The 22718-nt window shown below is 39.9% G+C and overlaps 1 protein-coding gene across 1 annotated transcript; it reads right to left on the minus strand.

Moving 5' to 3' along the window:
* Nucleotides 1-12047: 12047 nt before the first annotated feature.
* On the minus strand, nt 12048-20991 carry spata2 (spermatogenesis associated 2). Its single transcript, XM_012862309.3, has 3 exons — nt 20892-20991; nt 18405-19229; nt 12048-16395 (listed from the first exon to the last, which is right to left on the minus strand). Exons 2-3 carry the CDS (start codon nt 18738-18740, stop codon nt 15037-15039), a joined length of 1695 nt encoding a protein of 564 aa, XP_012717763.2. The 5' UTR covers nt 18741-19229; nt 20892-20991; the 3' UTR covers nt 12048-15036.
* Between the last annotated feature and the right edge of the window lie 1727 nt (nt 20992-22718).

Here is a 22718-nt window from a genome sequence, read left to right on the forward strand (position 1 = left end):
GTTAAAGAATCCTGGAACTAAAGTATTATCCTTTTCTAACTTTTGAACAATTCATTGACATCTACAAAAAAGTTTTTTTTATGTATTAAGAGCAAGGATGCTGCAACAACATGAAGCAATATGGCTAACACTGTCTCAGGTTCAGGGAACTATACAGTCCTCAGCTTCGACAATAAAGCAGGGACACTGCTAAAATGTTCAGTTTAATAAGAATATGTCCTTCTATTCCCTTTCTACTATTGTAATGGCTTAACAGGGCTATGGGAATGTTTCACAATGTTGCCTTTCTTTGAATGTTTTTCATAGTTACTCTCACTTTGAATGAAAAGGTAAATGTATATATCACACCTTAGAAATATATGATACAATTCATTAAAAGCATACTTTCAAAAAGTTTTTTTTTTTTTTTTTTGGTTTTACATAAACAAAATTAAACTGTTTATTTTCCAAAAGAAGGTATAAAATGAGAACAAACACATGTGGATGCTACTCAGGGATTAGCTGCTTTATTGCCAGCTGAATAAAAATTGGACATTCTGGCTCTTCTTGATTCAGTGAAGCAGCATCGTCTTAAAGCTGGCAGAAGATTAGGAAGTTCATTGGGGAGCTGGAGAGGGATGTCTTGCAACACAAATGGCTTTCTTCTAAAAACATTTCTTCAAAAAAGCTCCCTGTGTGGGGTAGTGAGACCGCGATGATGCACTCAGCTTGCTGCAAACTTTTCCTGTAAGTTAATTAAACAGCAGTAACTGCACCAACATGTGATGCAGCCTGGCAGGATGTTTTCAGCAGTGTTATAGCTGCTGCCTATTTTCTCTTGTGGGTCCGATGTTTCTCCACTGTTCCCTGGGTAACTAATTTAGATAGTTTTGTTGGTTTCCCATAACTTGTTTATTCTTATAAACCTGTGGTGAGTGCACAACATACAGTTGTAGTTTCTATACAGATCTATAACTCTTTTTTAATAAAAAAAAAAACATTTTAACAAAGATATGAAAAAAGTACCACAAAACCTTTAGAAATATAGAAATGAAAAAAACTGAAACAGACTAACAGAAACACACAGGCACACAAACAGATAAGAAATCACTCAATAAAACCTGTCTGACAACATGCGGTTGGCTGAAGGGTTTTTAAAAAGCCATTTTCAGTGCTTTGGGATTGCAGCAAACCACAGTGAGACAAAAAAAATGGTTCGGTAAGATTGTGTCTTGTTGTGTCTGTGTTATATGTAATCTGTGTGCACTCTGAGCTGGTCTCATCAAAAATGTCATCATGGTAACTCATAATGATAATTAAAATTCTTGATTCTTTATTGTCCATGAGTGGAGAAATCAGGGTGAGCATTTCCAACAGTGCCCACCCAGCTGGCTAACCAAAATTACCCCAAGTGTGCATTGAAAATTCAGGAGTTCACAAAAGATGTCAAAAAAAAAACCATCTTTGTGATCTCCAAGCCTTTTGGAAAAACAGGGGGGAGACAAAACTAAAACTTTTTGAAAGATGTGTTTCCCCTTAGATCTGGTGTAACTGCTGTTTTCAGACTCCCCCATTTGCTGCTAGATTTTTCTCTGGTTCTCATCCAGCTGTCTTCAAAAAGGTTTCATTAAATAGAAACATATGCTCACAAAACACAATGTTGTCAGTTTGTTAGAGGCTCTTTCAAATGTGATAAAACGGAACTGATCAAGACGCTACTTTGCCCCTTGGTCTTCCTTTTACCTGATGTTTGAAATGTTGAGGGTCTGGGGATCTCTGCATGTGCTGGTGAAGATTCTCTGTCATCCAGGCCATGATCAATCAAAAAAAAAAAGGTTAAAAAACCAAAGCAGCTGGACTTCAGAATAGAAGTCCAGTTGTTTTGTTTTTTTTCTAACCTTTTCTGGTCTCTGCATGTGCACACCGTGGGTGGCTTCATTAAATCAAGTCTTGAAGGAACTCTGTTGGAACTGATGATGAGGAGATAATTCAATTGTGACTTAGAGGACAAAGGCATTCAAGCTGGCTAAGGTAGAGGTGGGCCTTTTGAAAGAAGAGGAAGGACAGAGAAGAAGGTATACATTTATTTTTTATCTTTCTTGGTTGCATTTATTGTGTGTAGCCTCTTTTCTTTCCATACAATTTTTTTTATTTTATTTTTGAGGTGAAAGGGGGTTGTTAATCCTCACTGTCGCCACATGCTTGTTGAGGAGTAGAACAAGAAGTCAACAACTCTATGCACCCGGCAGGACTTCCTAAGAAATACTTTTGTACCTACTGGCATTAACTGAGAAACTGAATCTGACTGTGTTGTTTCATAATGTAGAATACATTTGACTAGATGTAATTGGATATGTAACCTGGCCAGCCAGATTCATGATGTGTAGCACTCTACCTTCTGCACATTATCAATCTGTGACTGCTCCATTTGAATCCGTTTGGGGAAAGGAGGGAATGTCAGCAGAACTCTCTGAGCTGATTGGGCGAAGCGACACATAGTGCCCGCCTACCAAATATTTGGTTTTAGGTAGTCGTGGTATCAAATTAAAATTTAAGCAGTAGCTGCTATGATAAACCACAAGAAAGTAAGCTAGTCAAGGCACTTCTTGCTGTTCTACCATCAAAGAATAAATTGTGGATTCTGACAAAACAGATGTGATAGCAGCAGCTATGTGTGCGTCCTCCTGCCCTACCACGTTGGTGTTGGTTGGGCTGTGGGCCCAGCAGCTCTTGCTTTCGTTGCACCGGTATGTCCCGCCTTAAACCTCAATACTGCAACGTGATTGGCCCAAACCCGTTTTTGGTTCAGACACAAACGGTTGAAGCCGGAGCGATACAAGATGGCTTCTCGTGTGTTTATTACTGTAATGCACAAATTCATCTTGTAGGTAAGGTTATTGGATATGAACAGGGTTATATTACTGGGTGGTATTGGAATGAAGTAGCTTGAATTAAAGGTACAGTGAACAATTTTTCAGGAAATGGGAAATAACAAACCCCCAAGTCACTTTTTGAATAACTGGCATGGGCAAGATTATCCTACCTGCTCTTTCGCTCCTCAGGAAGATCGTGTAAAATAATAATAATAATAATAATCTTTTTTGCCATTGCAACATACATTATAATTACATTTGTTCTATGCTTTTAACCCATCCCCTTGGGGAGCTGTGGGCTACCATTGTGCGGCACCAGGGGAGCAATCTGGGGTTAAGGGTGTTGCTCAGGGACCCAAGAATCTCCCAAATCCACACTGGTCTTATTTCTTCTGAGGCCCCCCTCTTCTTCTCATAAACCCGTAAGACAGCTTCTTGCAACTTTCAGACAACTTTCAGACATTTTCAAAGTATACAGTAACTGTAACTGTACAACGAACGACTGAAACTGAAGCTCACTGGAAACACAAACACTAGAAATGTGCATGCGCACCCAGAAGGAAGTAGCAAGGAACAAGCACATACATTGGCATTAGGTGAACGCATCACAATCACAATGATTGGCATGAGCGATAACCAATAGATAAGATGACCCCCCCCCCCAAACCCCTGGAAGAACTCGAAAGCCAAAAAAATATTGTCCATTATCGCTTTAAATTGAGTTTTGACAGAATTGAATTATATAGTTTAGGATATAAGTTACATGTTTGGCAATATTTGTACCAACATTTTAAATGTGCGCAATTATTTTGTCTATTCAAAATATTTCTTATAACTGTGATTGTGAGTGTGTGTGTGAATGGTTGTTTGTCCTGTCTGTCCATGTGTTGCCCTGTGACAGACTGGCGACCTGTCCAAGGTTTACCCCGCCTCTCGCCCAGTGAACGCTGAGGATAGGCACCAGCAACCCCGCGACCCCATGAGCGATTAAGCGGGTCAGAAAATGGATGGATAATTGTGATTGTAAAGAAAGACCTGTCTGTAACAGTTTATTTATAGCAGTGTATTACAAAAATCTGAAGAATTGTAAAAAGATGACACACCCTCTTTGATTTCCAAGGCTTTGTCCTTAATAAGAACCTCGGCCCCCACCAGGTCTTAAATGCATCCATCCATTTTCTATCACCATATAATCAAACATAGATGACTTTAACCGTTTTGCTTTTAAACTCTGACAAAACAGATGTGGGCGTTTTTTGGTTCAACATCTTTGAAAAAGGAATCACTTTGTCAATAACTTAATCTGGATGGCATCAAATTAACCTTCATTAATAAAGTAAAAACAATTGTTTTTGACATATATTACTGGGGTGTGTCTATGCTTAGGCTGCTGGAGGACACAATGACCACTTTCTCTTGCTCTGCTACATTTTCCTACTACTCTCCAATTTTGCATTGTTTGCTGTTATTTTCACTTTTAACTTTATATTCTTTCTGTTTCTTTCTCTTCATAGTAACTACATCTGATTGGTGGTTGTGACCTTGTCCTGGAGGGTGTGCTGTAGTTGAACTGCTGCTGCTAGCAACTTCATGTTTTCCTTTTATAGATGAGAAAGCTGACCCTGTCTTTCAGTGTTAAGCCCCTTTTCTCTCATAAACATGGCTGAGCTTTTACTACAACTATGCATGTGCTGTCTTTCATCTTCTAGACCTAAAAACTGGCTCAGAGCTTATCTGCTTAGCTGTGTTTCTTTCCTAGGTGAACGAATAAGCTAATACTGCCATTACCCTATTTATTACTTTTCTCTCCCTTTGAAAGTACTCCTGGATCACTGCCAGTGTTTTTTTGCGTGTATGCTGTCTTTTCAAACCCCCAGTCAGTCATTGCAGATGGCTGCTCACACTGAGTTAAAGTTTGCTGGAGGTTTTTGTTCCTGGAAATAGTTCTTTTTTTTTCCTTTCCGCTGTCGCTAGATGCATGCTCGGCATAAGGGATTGATAGGAAGAGTGAATCTTGAAAGTCAATGACTGTATGCAATCTGCTGGGTTTCCTTAGATATAAAACACTTAACCAGTCTTTCTGTATGATTTGATAGAACTGACTTTGCCAAGTGTGGGGAAATGACTTGTGTTGTGAATTGGCACTATATAAATAAACAGAATAGAATCAATCCTGTTTAGGGTATAGCATGGCTGCTGGTGCCAGTCTCCAGCAGGGAGTTGACACGAGGCTGGATACATCCTGGACAGGTCACCAGTCCACCTCAGAGCAAATGAAAAGATACACGGGACAGACAATCATCCGCAACACACACTCGTACCTCAAGCCAATTTAGAATCTTCAATTAACATGAAGGATTATAATGAAGTAAGAAACCACTTTATCCAAAATATAGCACTAGGAGAGCATTCAACCTTCACACAGGAAGGATGAGAACAAAAGATCAACAATTATATACAAAATGCAGCAGCAGGGTGAAAAAGTCCTTTCCCTTAATCAGTTGGAATCACTTCAAGAACACATCTCCTGAAATGATTCTGTCACATCATTGCAGAGGAATCTTGCCTTGCTCATGTTCCCGGCGTTGTTGTAGTATATTGAGGTAAAGCATTCCTTTATGCAAACCCCATCCAACATCCTGCAGCAGCATTTTAATCAAGATGATGTCTGAATTTGAAGCGTACTTGGGAAAAAACATCTTGATTCTTTTTCTGTTTTAGCTTTTTTGTTGTATGTAGATCTGCTTTGCCAGAGTTAGTCAAATACAACAAATACAATTCTGTTTTTTAACCCTTTCTGTTACTTTTAAAACCTGATAAAGATTGTGCTGTTTCCTATAAAGTTCCACTACATAAAACCATCATAATTAGGAGGCCACCTACTTTTTACAATAAAAAACTGTACATCGAATGTGATTTTTAAATTGGATCTTCAGTTTTTCAACAAAAAAAAACATCCTTGTACTTTTAACTTGTGGAAAGTCAGAAACTATTTATTTTTAGCTGTACCTTTTGAATGTCTGTTTATTTGACTTTAAAAAGCAGTGAGTCATAAAACAGGCCAAATACATAAGCCTAGGACCAGACCAAAATTGCAATGGCATTTTACCATGCTTCTAATTTTTTTTTTCATTTCATGTTGAAATGCTTTTACAAGTTATCGTTGTTTGATGTTGAAATAATGTCACAAAACAGAAATGCTTTCAAGCAATTCCAACCCAGCCTTGAAAATGTCACAGCTGGGTAATAAGGAGCTGGGTTTTTGCTGAAAATGTAACGACACAAAGCATCCTACCTTCTGCCACTAGCTGGCCTCTCATTGAAAGTCTCCCCTTATTCCAAATGCTCTAACAAAATGTTTATACCTAGATATGATGCTGCAGGGATACCGATGCAAGATAATTTGATCTTTGTGGCGCTGAAAGCAACATGTTTCTAAATTACCCTTTGGGAAATTTAGGCTAAAGATCTTCATTCGCTCCACCAGATGTATGATCCAAAACACCAACAATGAAAACTACAGCTAACAGGGAGATTTAAGTTACTAAGATCTGATACCTTTTTCTCAACCAGAAACCTTTATAATTTTTGAACCAGAACATCTCTTCTGTTAAGTTATTTGAGTTATTTGATCAAAAAGCTCTATACTCAGCACGGTCCTGTTTGACAAAAATGCTTAACATTGTCAGCCATTATTAAAAAAAAAAAATAGAAGTAAATCTATGACTTATGTAACAAAGTGTTTTGATCTGACAAAACGTGACAATCAGGCCTTGAACGACAGGGAGAAAAATAGTTTTCAAGCTTACAATGAAGTACAATAAAGAGACTGGATTGTAACCTTGTGAAGGCGTGAAATAGAGGCATGGACCTGGCCACGCTTGGGAAGAATTTCTGTTTTATATTTTCCATGCTTTACAGTTTCAACGACAACAGTTTGGAGACAACAACATCCAGGAACTAAGGTATGAGAATAGTTACTGAATGGGTTTCACGATATTCCTTTCAATAGGTGCCACAGTTCCATTCGTTTGTTTTGTGTTGCTCGATCAAATAAAACACAAAGAAAACATACTGAAGTTTGTACCTGGGACTTGACTAAAAGTGAAGAATACGAATAGTTTTGAAAGACCCTGCACAGCATGTGCTACCTGAAAGAAATGTGTGTATTGTTCTAAGACAAATGTGATAAAATACCCCACAATAATACATTTTTTGAAACCAAAAAACAATGACTACGGGTTACGTCACTGCCCCCACAAACAGAAAAAAAATGTTGGCTCATGAAAATTTTAAATTACATTTTTGCACTTTTACTTGCGTGCAAATGCAGGCAAATGCCTACATCTTTTAGGAAAACAACTACACGTGGGCTTATACTATCCGTTTTTTTTTTTTTTTTTAACAATGATCCTGACGACGGATACTTTTAAAGGCTAAGCTGGGTGTCTTCAGTCAAGATCTTTATGTCCAGCTGCACTGCAATGTTCTCTTCTCAGTGTGTCTCTGACTCCCTCAAGGCATGTAAGGGATGTTACTCAGCACACTTCTGACATGTCCCAGAGGAAAGGATGATGCAAGGACACTGCTCATACTCGCTCAGCATTTCAATCCCTACAGAGATCTAAGTGACGTCCATTTCTGCTGTTACCCTATTGCTGAAAATCCCTACTGCTATTCAAAGTCATTGCTGGAAGCAGGTGCATTACGATTCCCAGTTTGTTGAGCAATAGTGATTGGTTTCACATTCCATAATCCACTTTTTATTGGCTAAATCTCCCTGAGTGAAAAAGTCACATCTGTAAGATGATCCGAAGCCTGAGTCGACCCTCAATAAAAGTCAATACATGATACCGCAGGAACCTGCACAGAACGACTACATGCACCTTCATCTGATCGAAGTTACAAATACAAATCAGGATTTTTTTTTTTTTTTTTTTTATCTTGTGGACTAATTTTAAAATGAAAACAGCTTTCTAGAACAGGAAGGTAACAGCTCATCTGGCTATAGTTTATCAGATTCCAGTTGCATAGGGCAATAGAAAAACTTGTTTCCCAGGGCTTCTTCCAGCATTGGGCATACAGCCAACGGCTTGCAAAAGTATTCATACTCCTTGAACATTTCCACATATTGTCGCATTACAACCCCAAACATAAATATATTTTATTGGAATTTTATGTGAAAGACAATTGTGAAATAGAAAATTATACAGGATTTCTATTTTTTTATTTTTTCCAAATATAAAAACTGAATGGGGCATTGTGCAAAAGTATTGAGTCCCCCTGAGTCAAGTGACTGATATATTTGCCCTTTCTGCTTTGCAAAACAGCTCATGCTCAGTCAGATTACATGGAGAATGTTTGTGAACTGCAGCTTTCAGATCTTGCCACATAATCTCAATTTGGTTTAGGTCTGGACTTTGACTGGGCCATTCTAGCACATGAATATGATTTGTTTGAAACCACTCCATTGTAGCCTTCGCTTGATGTTTAGGATCATTGTCATTCCAAAAAAAAGGTAAAAAACAAAGCAACTGGACTTGTTTTCCGTAGTTGAACACGGAAAACAAGTCCAGTTGCTTTGTTTTTTACCTTTTTTTTTTTTTTTGGAATGACCATGACCTGGATGACTGAGAATCTTCACCAGGATCATTGTCCTGCTGAAAGCTGAACTTCCGCCTAGTCTCAAGGCTGTTGCAGACTCACCCCCAGAGAATCATCCCCACAGCACCCTAGTTGACAGTGGGGATGGTGTGTTCAGAGGGATGTGTAGTGTTAGTTCTCCGCCACACATAACATTTTGCATTTTGGCTAAAAACTTAAATTCTGGTCTCATCTGACTAAAGAATCTTCTTTCACATGCTTGCAGTGACCACGACATGGCTTCTGGTAAATGGCATTTTTCTTGCCACTCTTCCATAAAGACCACATTTGTGTGGTGTACGACTAATAGTTGTCCAGTGGACAGATTGCCCCAACTGAGCTGTGGATCTCTGCAGTTCGTCCAGAGTCACCATGGGCCTCTGGGCTGCGTCTCTGATCAGTGCTCACCTTGTTTGGCCTGTAAGTTTAGGAGGACCGCCTTGTCTTGGTAGATTTACATTTGTGTCACACTCTTTCCATTTCTGGATGATGGATTGAACAGTGCTCCGTGAGATGTTCAAAGTCTTCTTTCAGTTTTGTTATTTATATAATTTTTTTTAAAATCAAGTGCATTTTCTTTCTACTTCACAAGTGTGTACCAATTTGTGTTTTTCTGGAGCTTGACTTGGCTCCTTAGTTCCAATGAAAGGAACTGTGAATGCTTTGGTATACCATAAATTTTGTTTCTTGGTATACTGATACGTTTGGAGATGACCCCTTCCTTTTCCAACATGACTGTCAATCAGTGCTCAAATCAAGGTTCATGACGTCATGGGTGGGAGTTCTGTGTTGATGATCTTGGACTAGCATGCACAGGGTTCTGTCCTCAAGCTAATAGATGAATTACGGTGGAGACTGAGAGCGAGGCCTGCTAGTCCAACATCAGTGTTTGACCTCACAAACGTGCTTCAGGAAGAACGGTCAAAATGTCCCATAAACACCATCCAGAGCTTTGTGGACAGCCTGCCCAGAAGATGCAAGTCAAGGCAGGTAAGCGAATACTTCTGACAATAGTGCACTCTGTGTATATATATATATATATATATATATATATATATATATATATATATATATATATATATATATATATACACATACACACACACACACTTACAATTAGTTTTTGCAGTGGCAGCATTTCTATATTATTTTCTCATTATGGAGTATTTCAGCACATAGTATGCAGCCAAAGGTTATGCAGCATGAAAGAGTAATTACTTCCAGAGTTTATGACCACATATTCAGTTCATTCAACTGCCCACGTTATCGAGCCCAAATGCTATAATAAATATTATAGCACTATCCAGAGCCTTGTGGACAGGCTATATTATATATCAAATGCTATAATAAATATTATAGCATATATCTTTACAATTTCTATTTATGCAGACTGATCTGTATACTTTAAATGCATTACTTTAAAATACGCCCTTTATCCTCACATTCTGAAGAAAAAAAAAAAAAAAGAAAAAAAAGTCTAGTTTGGTATCTATCTCCATCTGGTGGTCAAATTGGAAAAATTGACACATTGCGCAGTAACCAGCCCAATGTCTGAAATGCAGGGATGCTGGGGTGACTGCATTAAAGTACAAAGCTATAATTCACAGAGGGGTGTTGACTTCCCTTTGATTTAATCTTCCATGTGTCATACTACAAGATATGTATAAGTGTGAAAAACTGCCCATGGCCATTTACTCTTCCATATTTTAGATCTTTTTAGCTTGTTATTTCTAAAATGAACTCTAAACCTTAACTTGGTAAGATTGGAGTCCAGTAATTTGAAGATTTTCAGAATGGTTTGTGAATGCCATTTGTGAAAACTACAATTTCCCCATTTCTAACCCGCTCTCTGGAGAGTAAGGAGGAAAGGCACTGCTTGAGGCAGGAAGGGTTTTACTCAGGTCAAACAAAGCTGAACAGGAAGTGCGCAAACATTTTCTCAGAAACCTGCATGTGTGATGTGTTCAAAGGATTCGTTTTAACCCCCTCACCCATTTGGTGATGCAGTTCCTACAAAAAGGTCCCGACCTGTACTCTCCCACCTGCTTCACTGGGCAGCACTGACAACAACTCAGGGAAATTTAGTTACCAGAAACAGATACGTGCTCATCAACATGATCGCTGAAGAACACCATTAAATAAAGTTGCAAGAGAATAAGCACACCGACACAAATAAAAGCCTGTACCAAAGCGAAAAGACTTGTTTTTAGAATTTTATTCTTCAAATTATTTTATAAAATCTCATTTACATTTTTTCCTCATATATATATATATTTATGTATGTATATATTTATATATATAGTATTCACCAATTAACAGTTTTGGCTACTTTCCCTTTCTACCCCGCTTATACCCATACACTTATTCTAAGTTACACACCCCTTCACATACACATTGTGCGATGATCCTTAGTGTCAAGGTAGGCGGGTGTTTGGGATTTGGGAGGGTTCTGAACAGAGCATGCCAAGAGAAAGGCTACAGAAACAGAAGATGGGAATGAGGCACTCTAACTACACCCCCAGTACTGATACCGGTAAGACAACCACACAAAAGGTAAAGGGAGTATCATCTTCCACGAAGTCTTGAGTGTTTCCTGGTGTAAGTCAGACCAATCATGTCAAAAGAGATTGATGTACAACATTGATTTCTTCCCAGAAATCAGCAATCCATAAGTTATGAATGTAAACTCCACAAAGTCAGTTTCTCGTTTAACGTCTGAAATAGAGCCAACTAATCTAAAGGCAGCCCTCGAGACTGTTTAGCCCTTTGTAGTGACTAACACAAGTCATCAGTCTATTGTTTACAGTCAGAGCCACGTCAAATGGAGGGTAAGTGGCTAGCCATGTTGATGATGTTCTTCCCAGGCTTCTTAAAGAGCCCGACATCTACAGACAAAAACTCGACTTTAGCAAAAAATCACAGATTTATACGTTACATTAGCTTTACATCAAGACAAGCCGTATGATGTATTTGTTTCCGCTCCGGAGAGAGCGAGAGAGAGAGAGAGAGAGAGTTGTTCTTCATTTGGCAAAATGATCACTCTGGACACATGGCTCAATATGTCTGAAAGTCCTCGTGGATGCTGGTTATGAGTTGCAAACAGGAGCTACTAAAATACAACAATGGTGAAACATTTAGAAAAGGCTTGGCCGGATGACAAAAATAATAATAATAATAATAATAATAATAATAATAATAATAATAATAATAATAATAATAATAATAATAATAATAAAATTGCACATTTCCCCAAAGGTCACAAGACTTTTTGACACACGAGTTTAAGCTAATGTTCTCTTAAAGAGCCTTCGATCTATACGAAATTGATATCAAAACATCCCTTTTTGTCCGCTTTAATATGTTTAAGACACGACACACGACTTCAGCTTTTAAGGGAAGGAACGAAACGGTTTGTTACACATTGCTTCCTGAATCCAAAGTCAGTTTAGATAACATCTACATAAAAAAATAATTAAACTTCTTAGCTAGACGTGGTCATTACAGCACATTACTGCCAATACGGGAGTACAATGTTATGCTAAGAAAATGCTATTTTTTTTTAAAGATATCTATAACCTTCTGTACTTTAATTCATCTTTTTTTTTTCCAATTGCAGAAATTAATTTTACATTTGGAGCCTGGAGATTATACAATAAGATTGGTAAAACATAGTATTTGGTAACATTAAAAAATAAGTGAAAATATTTACTGATAAAGAGAGCTATACAGTCTTAAGGCATTCAGAGGTTAATCCTGACAGCACAAAAAGACTCAAGCAGCCAAGAAGTCTTCTCAACAACGAATCAGACTATTTTTTGATGAGAAGAGACTGAATATTAGCCCTTGGTAACTATAGACTTTTCATATGGAGAACTAGAGTAAACACTAGAAGTACCCACTGAAGTATGGGCTGAACCTAAGCAGTATACCTCCATCACCAAGCTATGAAACAACAGATCTCAGAGGGGCGATCTCAGTGTTTTACAGCAAGCTGAAAGACTTCAAGAAGTCAAATTAATGTAAACTTGCAATAACCCATGCTGTGCACAAAGGTAAAAAAAAAAATTTCAGTACAAGGAAAGTTATAAAGATGCACCGATCAGGCTTTTCCAGGCCAACACCGATATCCTTTGTCCTTTGAAATCTCATCTACCGATTCCGACCCATTCCGGTTTACGTTTCTGCACCAACATATAAACAAGAAAACAAAATGTGCCAAAGGTTGTTTGACAGTAGCAGTAGTTTTGCATACAACAGAAAATCTAAAAAGATTACAATATCCCCATAGACGCATCAAAATATCAATCGTTAACCCTTTATCTGATTTTTTAATAAGTGCATCAAGCTACATGCCATCTGCTGACGCCTGATCGTCCGTCAAAGCCGACTAAATTGTTCCAGTTTTGAACTCTGGCCGAATGATGGGTGCATCTTTATAAAGTAGTGTAGTAAAACAAATACTTTATTTTCAAAGCTGTTGAAGATTAAATTTGTCTTTTAAAAAAAAAAGCAAGTCTAAATGAGTCTGAGCCCGTCTCAGTGCTCTGTGAAATGCAGCAGAAAAATACGTCTTCTATCTTTTGCCAATTCAACTAAAGATACAAAAAAAAAAACAGAGGAAACCTAGTTAAGTTAATATAAATTAAAACATGTTTTGCTAAATAAGTTTAAAAGGAATCAAGTTTGTAGCCAGGTTAATCTACACATTAGAGGTTACAGCTTTTATATCTTGAAATCTTTCAGATGGGGGGGGGAAAGAAATTCTCCTTTTACTAAAACAGCTAAAACGGATTCAGTTTATAGTAACTTTGGATGGTTTAATGAGCTGAACACACAACTTTCTAAATACAGACAACTTGTTAATTAAATGCTCCGTTCATCTAGGTTTTTTTACCCCCTTTAGATGTTGAGGCTAGTTTGAATCCACAATGTCAAACTTGGTGCAAGCTGATGATAAATTGAGGTAGACAGAAACCATTGGAGGAGCGTAAATCTTCATACTGCCCTAAAACAACCAATAGTTTCCAAGCGTTAGACTTCCTGTGACCCCCGCCTGAAACCGACCGAGAATCACTCGTTTGTGGAGGAGTCATCATGAACTATGCGGGGGGGTTTTGTGGGAAAGTAATGAAAGGGAGAGGGTTTGGAACCGACACCTACTGTCTGACAGAAATCAGCCAAACATCTTTAACGTCTCGAGTTCACAGCAGCGTTGAAAACTTAGCCTTAAAAAAAAAAAAAAAAAAAAAAAAAAAAAAATCACAAAATATTTCAGGGTAAATTTACAAGGGATAATATTTTAAATAGAACATTTGTATCTGAAGGATATCTTGCACCCTATGCCGACATATGTAAGATGTACATCGAGGAAACGGCAGACCTTGTGTCCGTTTAACAGTCTCACTTTGTCCTAGAGGACGGAAAGTTACTGACTTCCAGTGTGTTTACTTTTTTTTTTTTTCCCCCCCAACATTTTTCAAGTTTTCTAAAACATTTCCTTTTAATATTAGGCAAGCTCAGACGTCTTTTCTCCACATACATACACACACACTCATACATAAATATACTGTATCTATTTATGTATATATATATTTATATATTAGAAGAATTCTTAGCTGTGAAGTTAGGCAAAAGTGTATAATGTTCATCAGGACAGATTTCATTCAGAATTAGATGAAATTCGACTCATTTGTCCAGTTTTCCCCCTTAGGAATAAGAAATCTGAGAACAACGGTAAGCGTAACAACAACACAAGATGACTCAAAAAGCAAAATGACCTGGCAGAACCGATACAGGAGATAGAGAAAAGGCTTGCAGCTTTACAAGGCAGAGGGGTAGGCATGGGCCGGTCGCAGGGCTTGAGGTATAGCGAAGGTTTCAAAACTGCATAAAATAAATTAAAATAAACACCATCATTCTGTTTCTGCAGTTTAAAGTCCTTTTAAGGAGATTAGAGTACGATAAAATATCGAGGTAATGTCGCTTTAAAAATGACATAGCATTAAAGCAGCGGACGGTATGCTGGCTGCCCTGGCTGACGACTTTTGTAACCCGATAAAAAGCAGATATGTGCTGAACAATGACATTTTGAAAACCACAACTTAATTTAGCAATCGGGACAATAACTGCAAAAGATTACGTTAACATAACCATAACGATCAAAGTCCCATTAACTAATCAGCGCTGGGACCAATTAACGCTTCTGATTTGATCATATTGTGTTTGGCATTTTGAGTTTCGTCTGCATGAGTATCGTGACGCGGCTTTAATTTTTTTACTCGAGCTCAACAACGCGTACCGGCCCATGCCTAGCAGACGGCTGGGTCAATGATATGGCTCTGTGGCGTGTGCATTCCATGGGCCTTACGGTCAGGGGAGCGAGAATGTACAAGTCGGGGGGGGGGGGGGAGAGAAACCAGCAGATTAAAAAAAAAAACAAAAAAACAACCAAACAATGAGCTACTCAAGCGAGGCTGAAGCAATAGTGCAAAACTACGTTAAATGCTGGGGAAGTGGCTGGACGGGGATCGCTCTGTCTGCTTCACCGGTACACCAAGTGTGATATGGTGCCAGATTTAAAGTTGAGCTGATGGTTGGGCACGAAGTTGTGCTGAGGATTCTTCCGTGTGCACACGTCCTTTGCATATAAGCCCATGCACGAGTCACACGACACCTTGGAGCAGTTGACGCAGGTGTGCGACGCGCCGGGCTTGTTGCAGAACCCGCACCGTGAACCCCCCCCCATGCTTACGCGCTCCGTGCTGCCGGCCTTCGGCGTCGTCATCGCCACCGACTTGCTGGGAAACAGCTTGGTGGGCATGAGGGGTTTCTCCAACATCTGGGGGTGAGGGTGGGGATGAGAATGAGAGTGGGTCAGGGTGAGGGGGTGCGGGTGGAGGTGCGGGTACGACTGGGCGTTGGAGTAGACGGACAGCTTTTCCTTCACGGGCATGTAGCCGTCTAGCGGGCGCGGGGATTTCGGGTGGTACTCCTGCAGGCCGCAGCAGGGCGACGGCTCGACGTCATGGCAGGCGGAGCAGAGAATCATGTCGCACCTCTGGCAGGACGCCATCGTGGAGCACCCCAGTCCGCAGCCCTGACACTTCACGCTGCCGTGGGATTTGAGCAGCCAGCCATCCCTGGCGTCCCGCGGCTCTCTGGACGGGGGCCGGGACGGCGTCTGCCTTCCCCCCGTGCCGACGCCGCCCCGCTCTGTGTACAAGTCGATGTCGTCCAAGGACGACATGTGGTAGGAGGTGTACGGGTCAACCGGCGGGGGCGACTGCATTGGGAAGAAGTCTGCAACGGGGCTGTAGGACGGCGGGCCGGCGATGGAGAAAAAGGATGCCGAGGTGCTGGGCCTGATGATCTCATCCTTCATGTCCTCCTCTGTGTCCACAAACAGAGGCTCCTTCCTCAGACTCAGCGACGCCTTCAGAACGGGCTTGTTAGCGGCCGGGTGCCAGTGGCCCGCCCCGTCTGTGACATCCACAGACTTGGACGGCCGGCTTCCTCTTCTCAGGTGGTGGGCGTGAGGCCTTTCTATATCCAACGGTCTGACGGACAGGCGAGCCATGTCCGCCCCGAGGCTGTCGCGCCGCCGCAGCGCTTCGGCGCAGCCGGCGGCGTCGTCCCGGCAACCCCGGCGGAGCTCCAGCGCTTCGAGCTCGGAGGCCGAGCCGCGGGCGAGAGCCACCACCTCCCCGAGAAGACGGCACTCGGCCTGGGCCAGGAAGAGCTCGAACGCCAGCTGGCGGAGGTGGCCCGTGTCCGCCGGGTGGTCCAGCAGACGGAACTGCGAATCGTGGTCACAGCTGTATCCGATGGTGCGCATCAGGGTTCGGAGCTCGGCGTCAGAAATGGCCGACTGCAAATGGTACACGTACGGGCCCGTGAAGGTCTAAGAAAGAAAGAAATCAGTTAAAGGCAGGTGACAACCAGTCTGTTTAAAATAAAAGATGGGATGATGATGATGATTTCCCCAGTATTATTACTAGATAAACCTTTTTGCATGACATAGTAAAGACAACTACAGCCAGTGGAAAACTTGTACTTACACTACAAAAACGGAACTAGAAATAAGTAAAATATTCTTTAAAATGAATGTATTTGTCCTTGATTTGAGCAGGTAAATAAGATGATTTGCCAATGGAATAAGATGTTTGCACTTAAAATAGGAACAACTCATCTTCATCAACTTATTTCAAGTGCAGGATGTCTAAATATCTTATTTTAGGGGTCAAAATACTCATTCCATTGGCAAATAGTATTATTTATCTGCTCAAATCAAGGATAAATACACAAATTTTAAGAACATTTTACTTATTTTTAGATCCGTTTTTGCAGTGTATAATTAGTGTTGCACCAATACCAGTATCAGACGGAGCTCCGATCCAGCACTAAAATGGTGGTATCGGTATCGGCGAGTACCAACAAATAGGGCACCGATAGCATTTTGATGTTTGTATGTCACTTGAATGCAGCCTTCTCTCTCCCGACTAGTATTATACATGTTTTATAAGTTCATGAAAGTTGCACTATTTTGGCATTTGAGAGCCAAAACTCAGGGTTTAAAAGAGATTATTCAAATATTAATGTAATTTTACTGTTGCACTACCATTATACATGTTATAATTTCACAAATGTTGCACTATTTTGGCATTTGAGAGCCAAAACTCAGGGTTTAAAAGAAATTATTCAATTATTAATGTAAATTTACTGTTGCACTACTATTATACATGTTATAATTTCACGAATGTTGCATTATTTTGGCCTTTGAGAGCCAAAAGTTTATTTAACTATAGTCACCCATTCCAGGTAGGTAACAAAAAGTTCTACTACCCTAAGTAGTATACAGTTCTTCATATATAAACACACACATCAATTTCAAACAGATGGTATCGGTATGGGCCAATACTGCACAGCCAGGTATCGGGTAAAAAATTTCATCTGCGCAACACTACTTATAATACAGTTTTTTATATCTATATATAAAATAGGATGCTGCTTAAACACATGTTAAATATAAAAAAATTGCGAAAAGCAAGGTATTTCATTGTAATTCATAAGGTTTATCTGTTTGTGTGTTTATGTCCATAACAGATGTAAATAGACGTGACAGGATAGTAAGCAATTTGACGAACCAACTCTTAGCTCCAAAGAAAGGCCCTAAAAAAGGCTCAGGATACAAAACGCAACCAGTGTTTGTTTTAAAAACGAAACAAAAAAGGGGTAAATCATTAATGTGTCTTTTGTTTTGAAAGGTCAGAGTCCAAAAACAGTGAGAATCACTTTAAATGTTACTGAGAAGTTAAATATGTTAGTAAAATGCTACTTTGTTAGTTTTTCTTCTGTAAACTGAAAGCTGCAGACAGCCGCTACGGCGACCCTTCAGAGAGGAAAACGCGATCTAAACACAGACAAATTTTACCACAATCAGAGTAACGTGAATGTTTATAGTTGTTTTTCCTCCCTAAATGCAGGTCCAGGCACGCTCCAAAAACCCACATGTCAGCAAAGCTTCTGGACACAACCTGGTGGCCCTTAAGGCCAGCGTGAATTAATCAGAAGCTAATTATTCTGACTTTACTTTAGAACTAATCATCTCGACAATATTTGTAATAAAGCTTAAAACCATATGGACACAAACCAGAAAACATATTACAGTTCGCATATGAGCAGAAATATCCGTGAAAACGATAAGGAAAAAAAAAAAAAGTCCTGAAACATGAAACCATTTTTTTTGGTTCTGCCAGCTGAAAATCTCAGGACGGACTCCACCAAGGTGTGACCTCACTGATTAATGTGTGGCTCGTGGAAACATCCTTCCCGTCAACTGGTATTTAATCTTTCCACGGCATCTGCTGTATCTGCACCTTTGAACCCGTCGCCACGATAAACCGCGCTCACCTTTATACTCCGGAACTCTTTTTTCCAAGGGAAGAGCAGGAGGTTGGTGCAGATGGTCTCCAGGGTATGAAATGCCCTCTCCAGGCTCTTGAGGCTGCCGCCCCTCTGGCACCGCAGCGAGTTCTCCACCATCTCGTAGAAGCGCACCATGCGGAACCTCTGCCCCGGGTCCGGCTGATAGGCTCCGAGCAGAGCCGTCGCCGTGGAGAGAAGGGCCTCGCTGTCCTTGTGTCGGTTCCTGTCGGCCTCCGGCGTGGTCCCCGTCCCCGCCTCCAGGCGCTTCTCCAGCGCCGCCACGTACCTCCGAAACAGGTCCTCTCTCAACTTGGCATCCATTATTTGCAACAGGCTGTCATTCAGATGTCAGAAAGAGCCCGAGCCCCGCAGGCACGCCTCGAACTGGGATGCCGCATTCAAGCGTCATTTTTTTCCGGCGAGCATGATTTACTGTGCAATTTGGCACACACTGAACCGCAATGTTCTGGAGAGAGAAGAGCAGATAAACTCTAGTAGCCCATCCTCTAAACACACACGAAAAAAAAAAAAAAAAAAACACCACTCTGGTGGCTTTCAGTTGATGGAGCAAGGCAGCAGCTCGTACGGGCGTCTTTGTGTGGCCATCTCTTCCCCCGTCTCAAAGCATAACTTGTTTCCAGACAAATAGGTCAGTGTCAAACAGACCTATTCGGTCAGGAGGAGGAGCTGTGCTCTGCTAATTCAACGGAGGATTTATGCAGTTCCTTCGCTTCATTATTTGCAGAGTTTTGGGTCACTCATCTGGAAGGGCCACTCTTGACTGAAGGTTTCCTCTCAGGAATTTCCAAACTGTAAAAAAAAAAAAAAAAAAACACGTGGAACAATTAAGCCATTTTTAAAATCACACAAATCAAGAAAAGACGTGTTGCTGCTGGAGTTGTCCGGTACAGTTCTGAACCGGTCTAAAGGTTTTAAAGGCAAAATTTCCTGTATTGTCTTTTGAATAGTTTTAAGTCCTTCTGAGGACAAAACAGAAATGCCAACTGTTTTTCACCTGCACGGAACAAAGAGTAGCGCAGCGTTTGCCCCTCTACAACCTCTGAACTAGGACTGGACGATTTAGAAAAAAGAAAAAAAAAACATATCGATAAAATAGAAATCACATTGGCTCGATATCGATAATTATAACCAAACTCAAAACATATATTTCAAGTGCAGCCCTGGCCATTTTATGCTGTTGCTTAATGACCTATTTTAGATACAGACACACAAACACTGAATCCAAACTCAACCCTTTATTCAAACAAGTTTTTACCAAAACAAGTTTAAAAAAAAAAAAAAAAAAAAAAAAGAATGCAAGCTCTCTGAACCCTTTGAAGGGAGGGGGGGAGCGTTTCCTGGGTCTGTGCTTGTGATTGGTTGGGAGGATGTAATGACTAATATTAACCTACAAGGCTAAAATGCATAGGGAAGGAAAACTTTTATTCTATTCAACTTTTTATTGACCCTTTTTTCCCATCATCGATATATCTCCATCCATCGATATGCATCGTTACTGAATTATCGTCCAGCCCTACTCTGATCGTCACCATAGGTTATCACACAGGCACATGAATGATTATTACAAAAAATAAACATGAGTCAATAAAGCACCTCAATACTGATCGGTATTTTTTTCTGAAAGTGTAACGTTTCAGATAGGGCAGAGGATCATGAGAGAAGCAGTAGTGATCTGTGGCTGTATCCTGAGTGGGATGCTGTGTGGATGTATGCGTGGGCTCCTGAACGTTGGTTAAAATGCGTGCACAACCGAACTGATTTAATCATCATGTTCACAACAGTGACAGAGACGAGGATAGTCAAAACACAGTTTAAACACAGTTAAACCGTTTCATTGTCCATTTATACTGACCCAAGTTAAAAGATGAGCTCTGTCAAAGTGCAGCTAGCTTTATGTAAGTATTCCCTTACAACCTTCAAAACAAATACCCATAAAAGAAAACGGATGCGTAGTTTCTCTCTCTTTTTTTTAATCGTGGGACTATTTTTCTAACGAACACGGAAGGACGTGCTCGTCGTCCTTTGGCAAGCTGGCTATTCCAGTTTCATTACAAATAGCGAGCATCATGTAAGCGAGCTAGCATGCGGTGTTAACATCCCCCTTTTTCACTGCGTACATCGGCTGCGACAGCATCAGAAAACGCTCTCGGAGAGAAAACGCCACAGCAGCGTGGACGCGGACCCTCCATCTGAAGCCCGAGACAGCGATCAACAAAGACCCCCCAAACTAAACGAAGCAGTGAACGCCCATTTCATCACAGCTGCCAGGCTAGCGCTTGCTTCTAGCTAGCAGGGCGTTCCATCGCAACCAGGATCTCTTTGGCGGGTTTGGAGTCATTTATCAACACCTAAACACAGCGTGACAGACCCTGCGTGGGTTACAGTGAACAAGCTCCTGTTAGGGGACCCCGCCGTCCTTTAAACAAAACCCCATCAACCCGCGTATCTTACCTTAAACAAGTGTTAGCATGGCTAGTTACGCCTCCTCAGCTGTTGAAAATGCTCTTCTTCGCATTGCGCATGCGGCGCGCTCGTTAGCATCAGGGACCCACGTGCTAAGGAAGAGAGGACACCAAGATGAAACCGCTATATTATTATATTATCATATCTATATCTATATCTATCTATCTATCTATCTATATATATATATATATATATATATATATATATAATTTTTTTTATTTTATTTTTTTATTTTTATTTTTTTTTCGTCAAATTGCTTACTGTCCCGTTACGTCTATTTACATCTGTTATGGACATAAACACACAAGCAGATAAACCTTATGAAAATCAATGAAATACTTTGCTTTTCGCAATTTTTGTATATTTAAAATGTGTTTAAGCAGCAGCCTATTTTATATATAGATATAAAAAACTGTATTATAAGTAGTGTTGCGCCGATGCCATTTTTTGGCCCCGATACCGATACCATCTGTTTGAAATTGATGTGTGTGTTTATACATGAAGAACTGTATACTACTTAGGGTAGTAGAACTTTTTATTACCTACCTGGAATGGGTGACTATAGTTAAATAAACTTTTGGCTCTCAAAGGCCAAAATAATGCAACATTCGTGAAATTATAACATGTATAATAGTAGTGCAACAGTAAATTTACATTAATAATTGAATAATTTCTTTTAAACCCTGAGTTTTGGCTCTCAAATGCCAAAATAGTGCAACATTTGTGAAATTATAACTTGTATAATGGTAGTGCAACAGTAAAATTACATTAATATTTTTCAGACTTCTAATTCCAGACTGCCTATTTTTTTTTTTTTTTTTTTTTTGGCAAGGTTTTTAATAAGGATTTTTTTATTATTATTTTGTTGAAGTATGAGTCATAGATATAACACTATTTAAAATTCCTTTTTAATTTTGTCACCAACATGGGGGCCAGAGGCTGGGACTGGGACGACGCATTGAATCTGTTTTTCAACAGATTTGACAAAGATTCATAGATTCGTCAAACAACACATCAACTCTACCAATATGAAATAATTCTAGGACTTGGACATTGAAACTCTGGAAATGGTAGTAAAACTACCGGAATGCTCATCTTAATCATAAACTGAACTGGTCCACAAACACCAATTACCTGCACGAGAAGGATCAGAGGGTCCATCTAGCAAACAAAGCTCTTTCATAGTGTGAAAGACCTTGTTGAAGACTACCTTTGGTGGTCTCTGCCAGTGTGGCAACATCGGGCGGGATGGAAAGAGACTTACAGAGGACCAGCCTTTGGACCTCACTGAAGAGCTGGGTGAGATGAGGTTGTGAGCAAAGCTGACATCCATTTTAAACAGCATCTCCCTTCCATGACACTGTGGGAGCTCTAAGCAGCTCCTTAAGCAGAACCCATTTGTTCCTACAGTGCAGGACTGAGCGTTTCCTGAGGTCTTTCATTATCTCTGCCGTGGGACTCTAAACAAATATGTGAAATAAATCATACTGGCCTTTTAAGGTCACTGCAGTACTATTGTAAATGTGCAATTATGTCCATGGAATGTAAATCCATCATATGCCTTTACAATAGCTACATTCTAGACCAACTTTTTTTTTTTAATTGTTCATATATAGCTGTAAAACGTAGCCTATATATTTTTCTATAAATATAATTTTTCAAAATCTCTTAGATTTAAGTCTCTTTTTAAAAATATTCTTGTATTTATTTGTATATTTTTTATAATACTTTTCAATCTGTCTGGATCCTGTATTTAAGCACTGTCATTAAGATGATATATACATTATATATATATATATATATATATATATATAT

This window comes from Fundulus heteroclitus, unplaced genomic scaffold, assembly GCF_011125445.2.
Source record: "Fundulus heteroclitus isolate FHET01 unplaced genomic scaffold, MU-UCD_Fhet_4.1 scaffold_54, whole genome shotgun sequence".
NCBI classification, from domain to species: Eukaryota; Metazoa; Chordata; class Actinopteri; order Cyprinodontiformes; family Fundulidae; genus Fundulus; species Fundulus heteroclitus.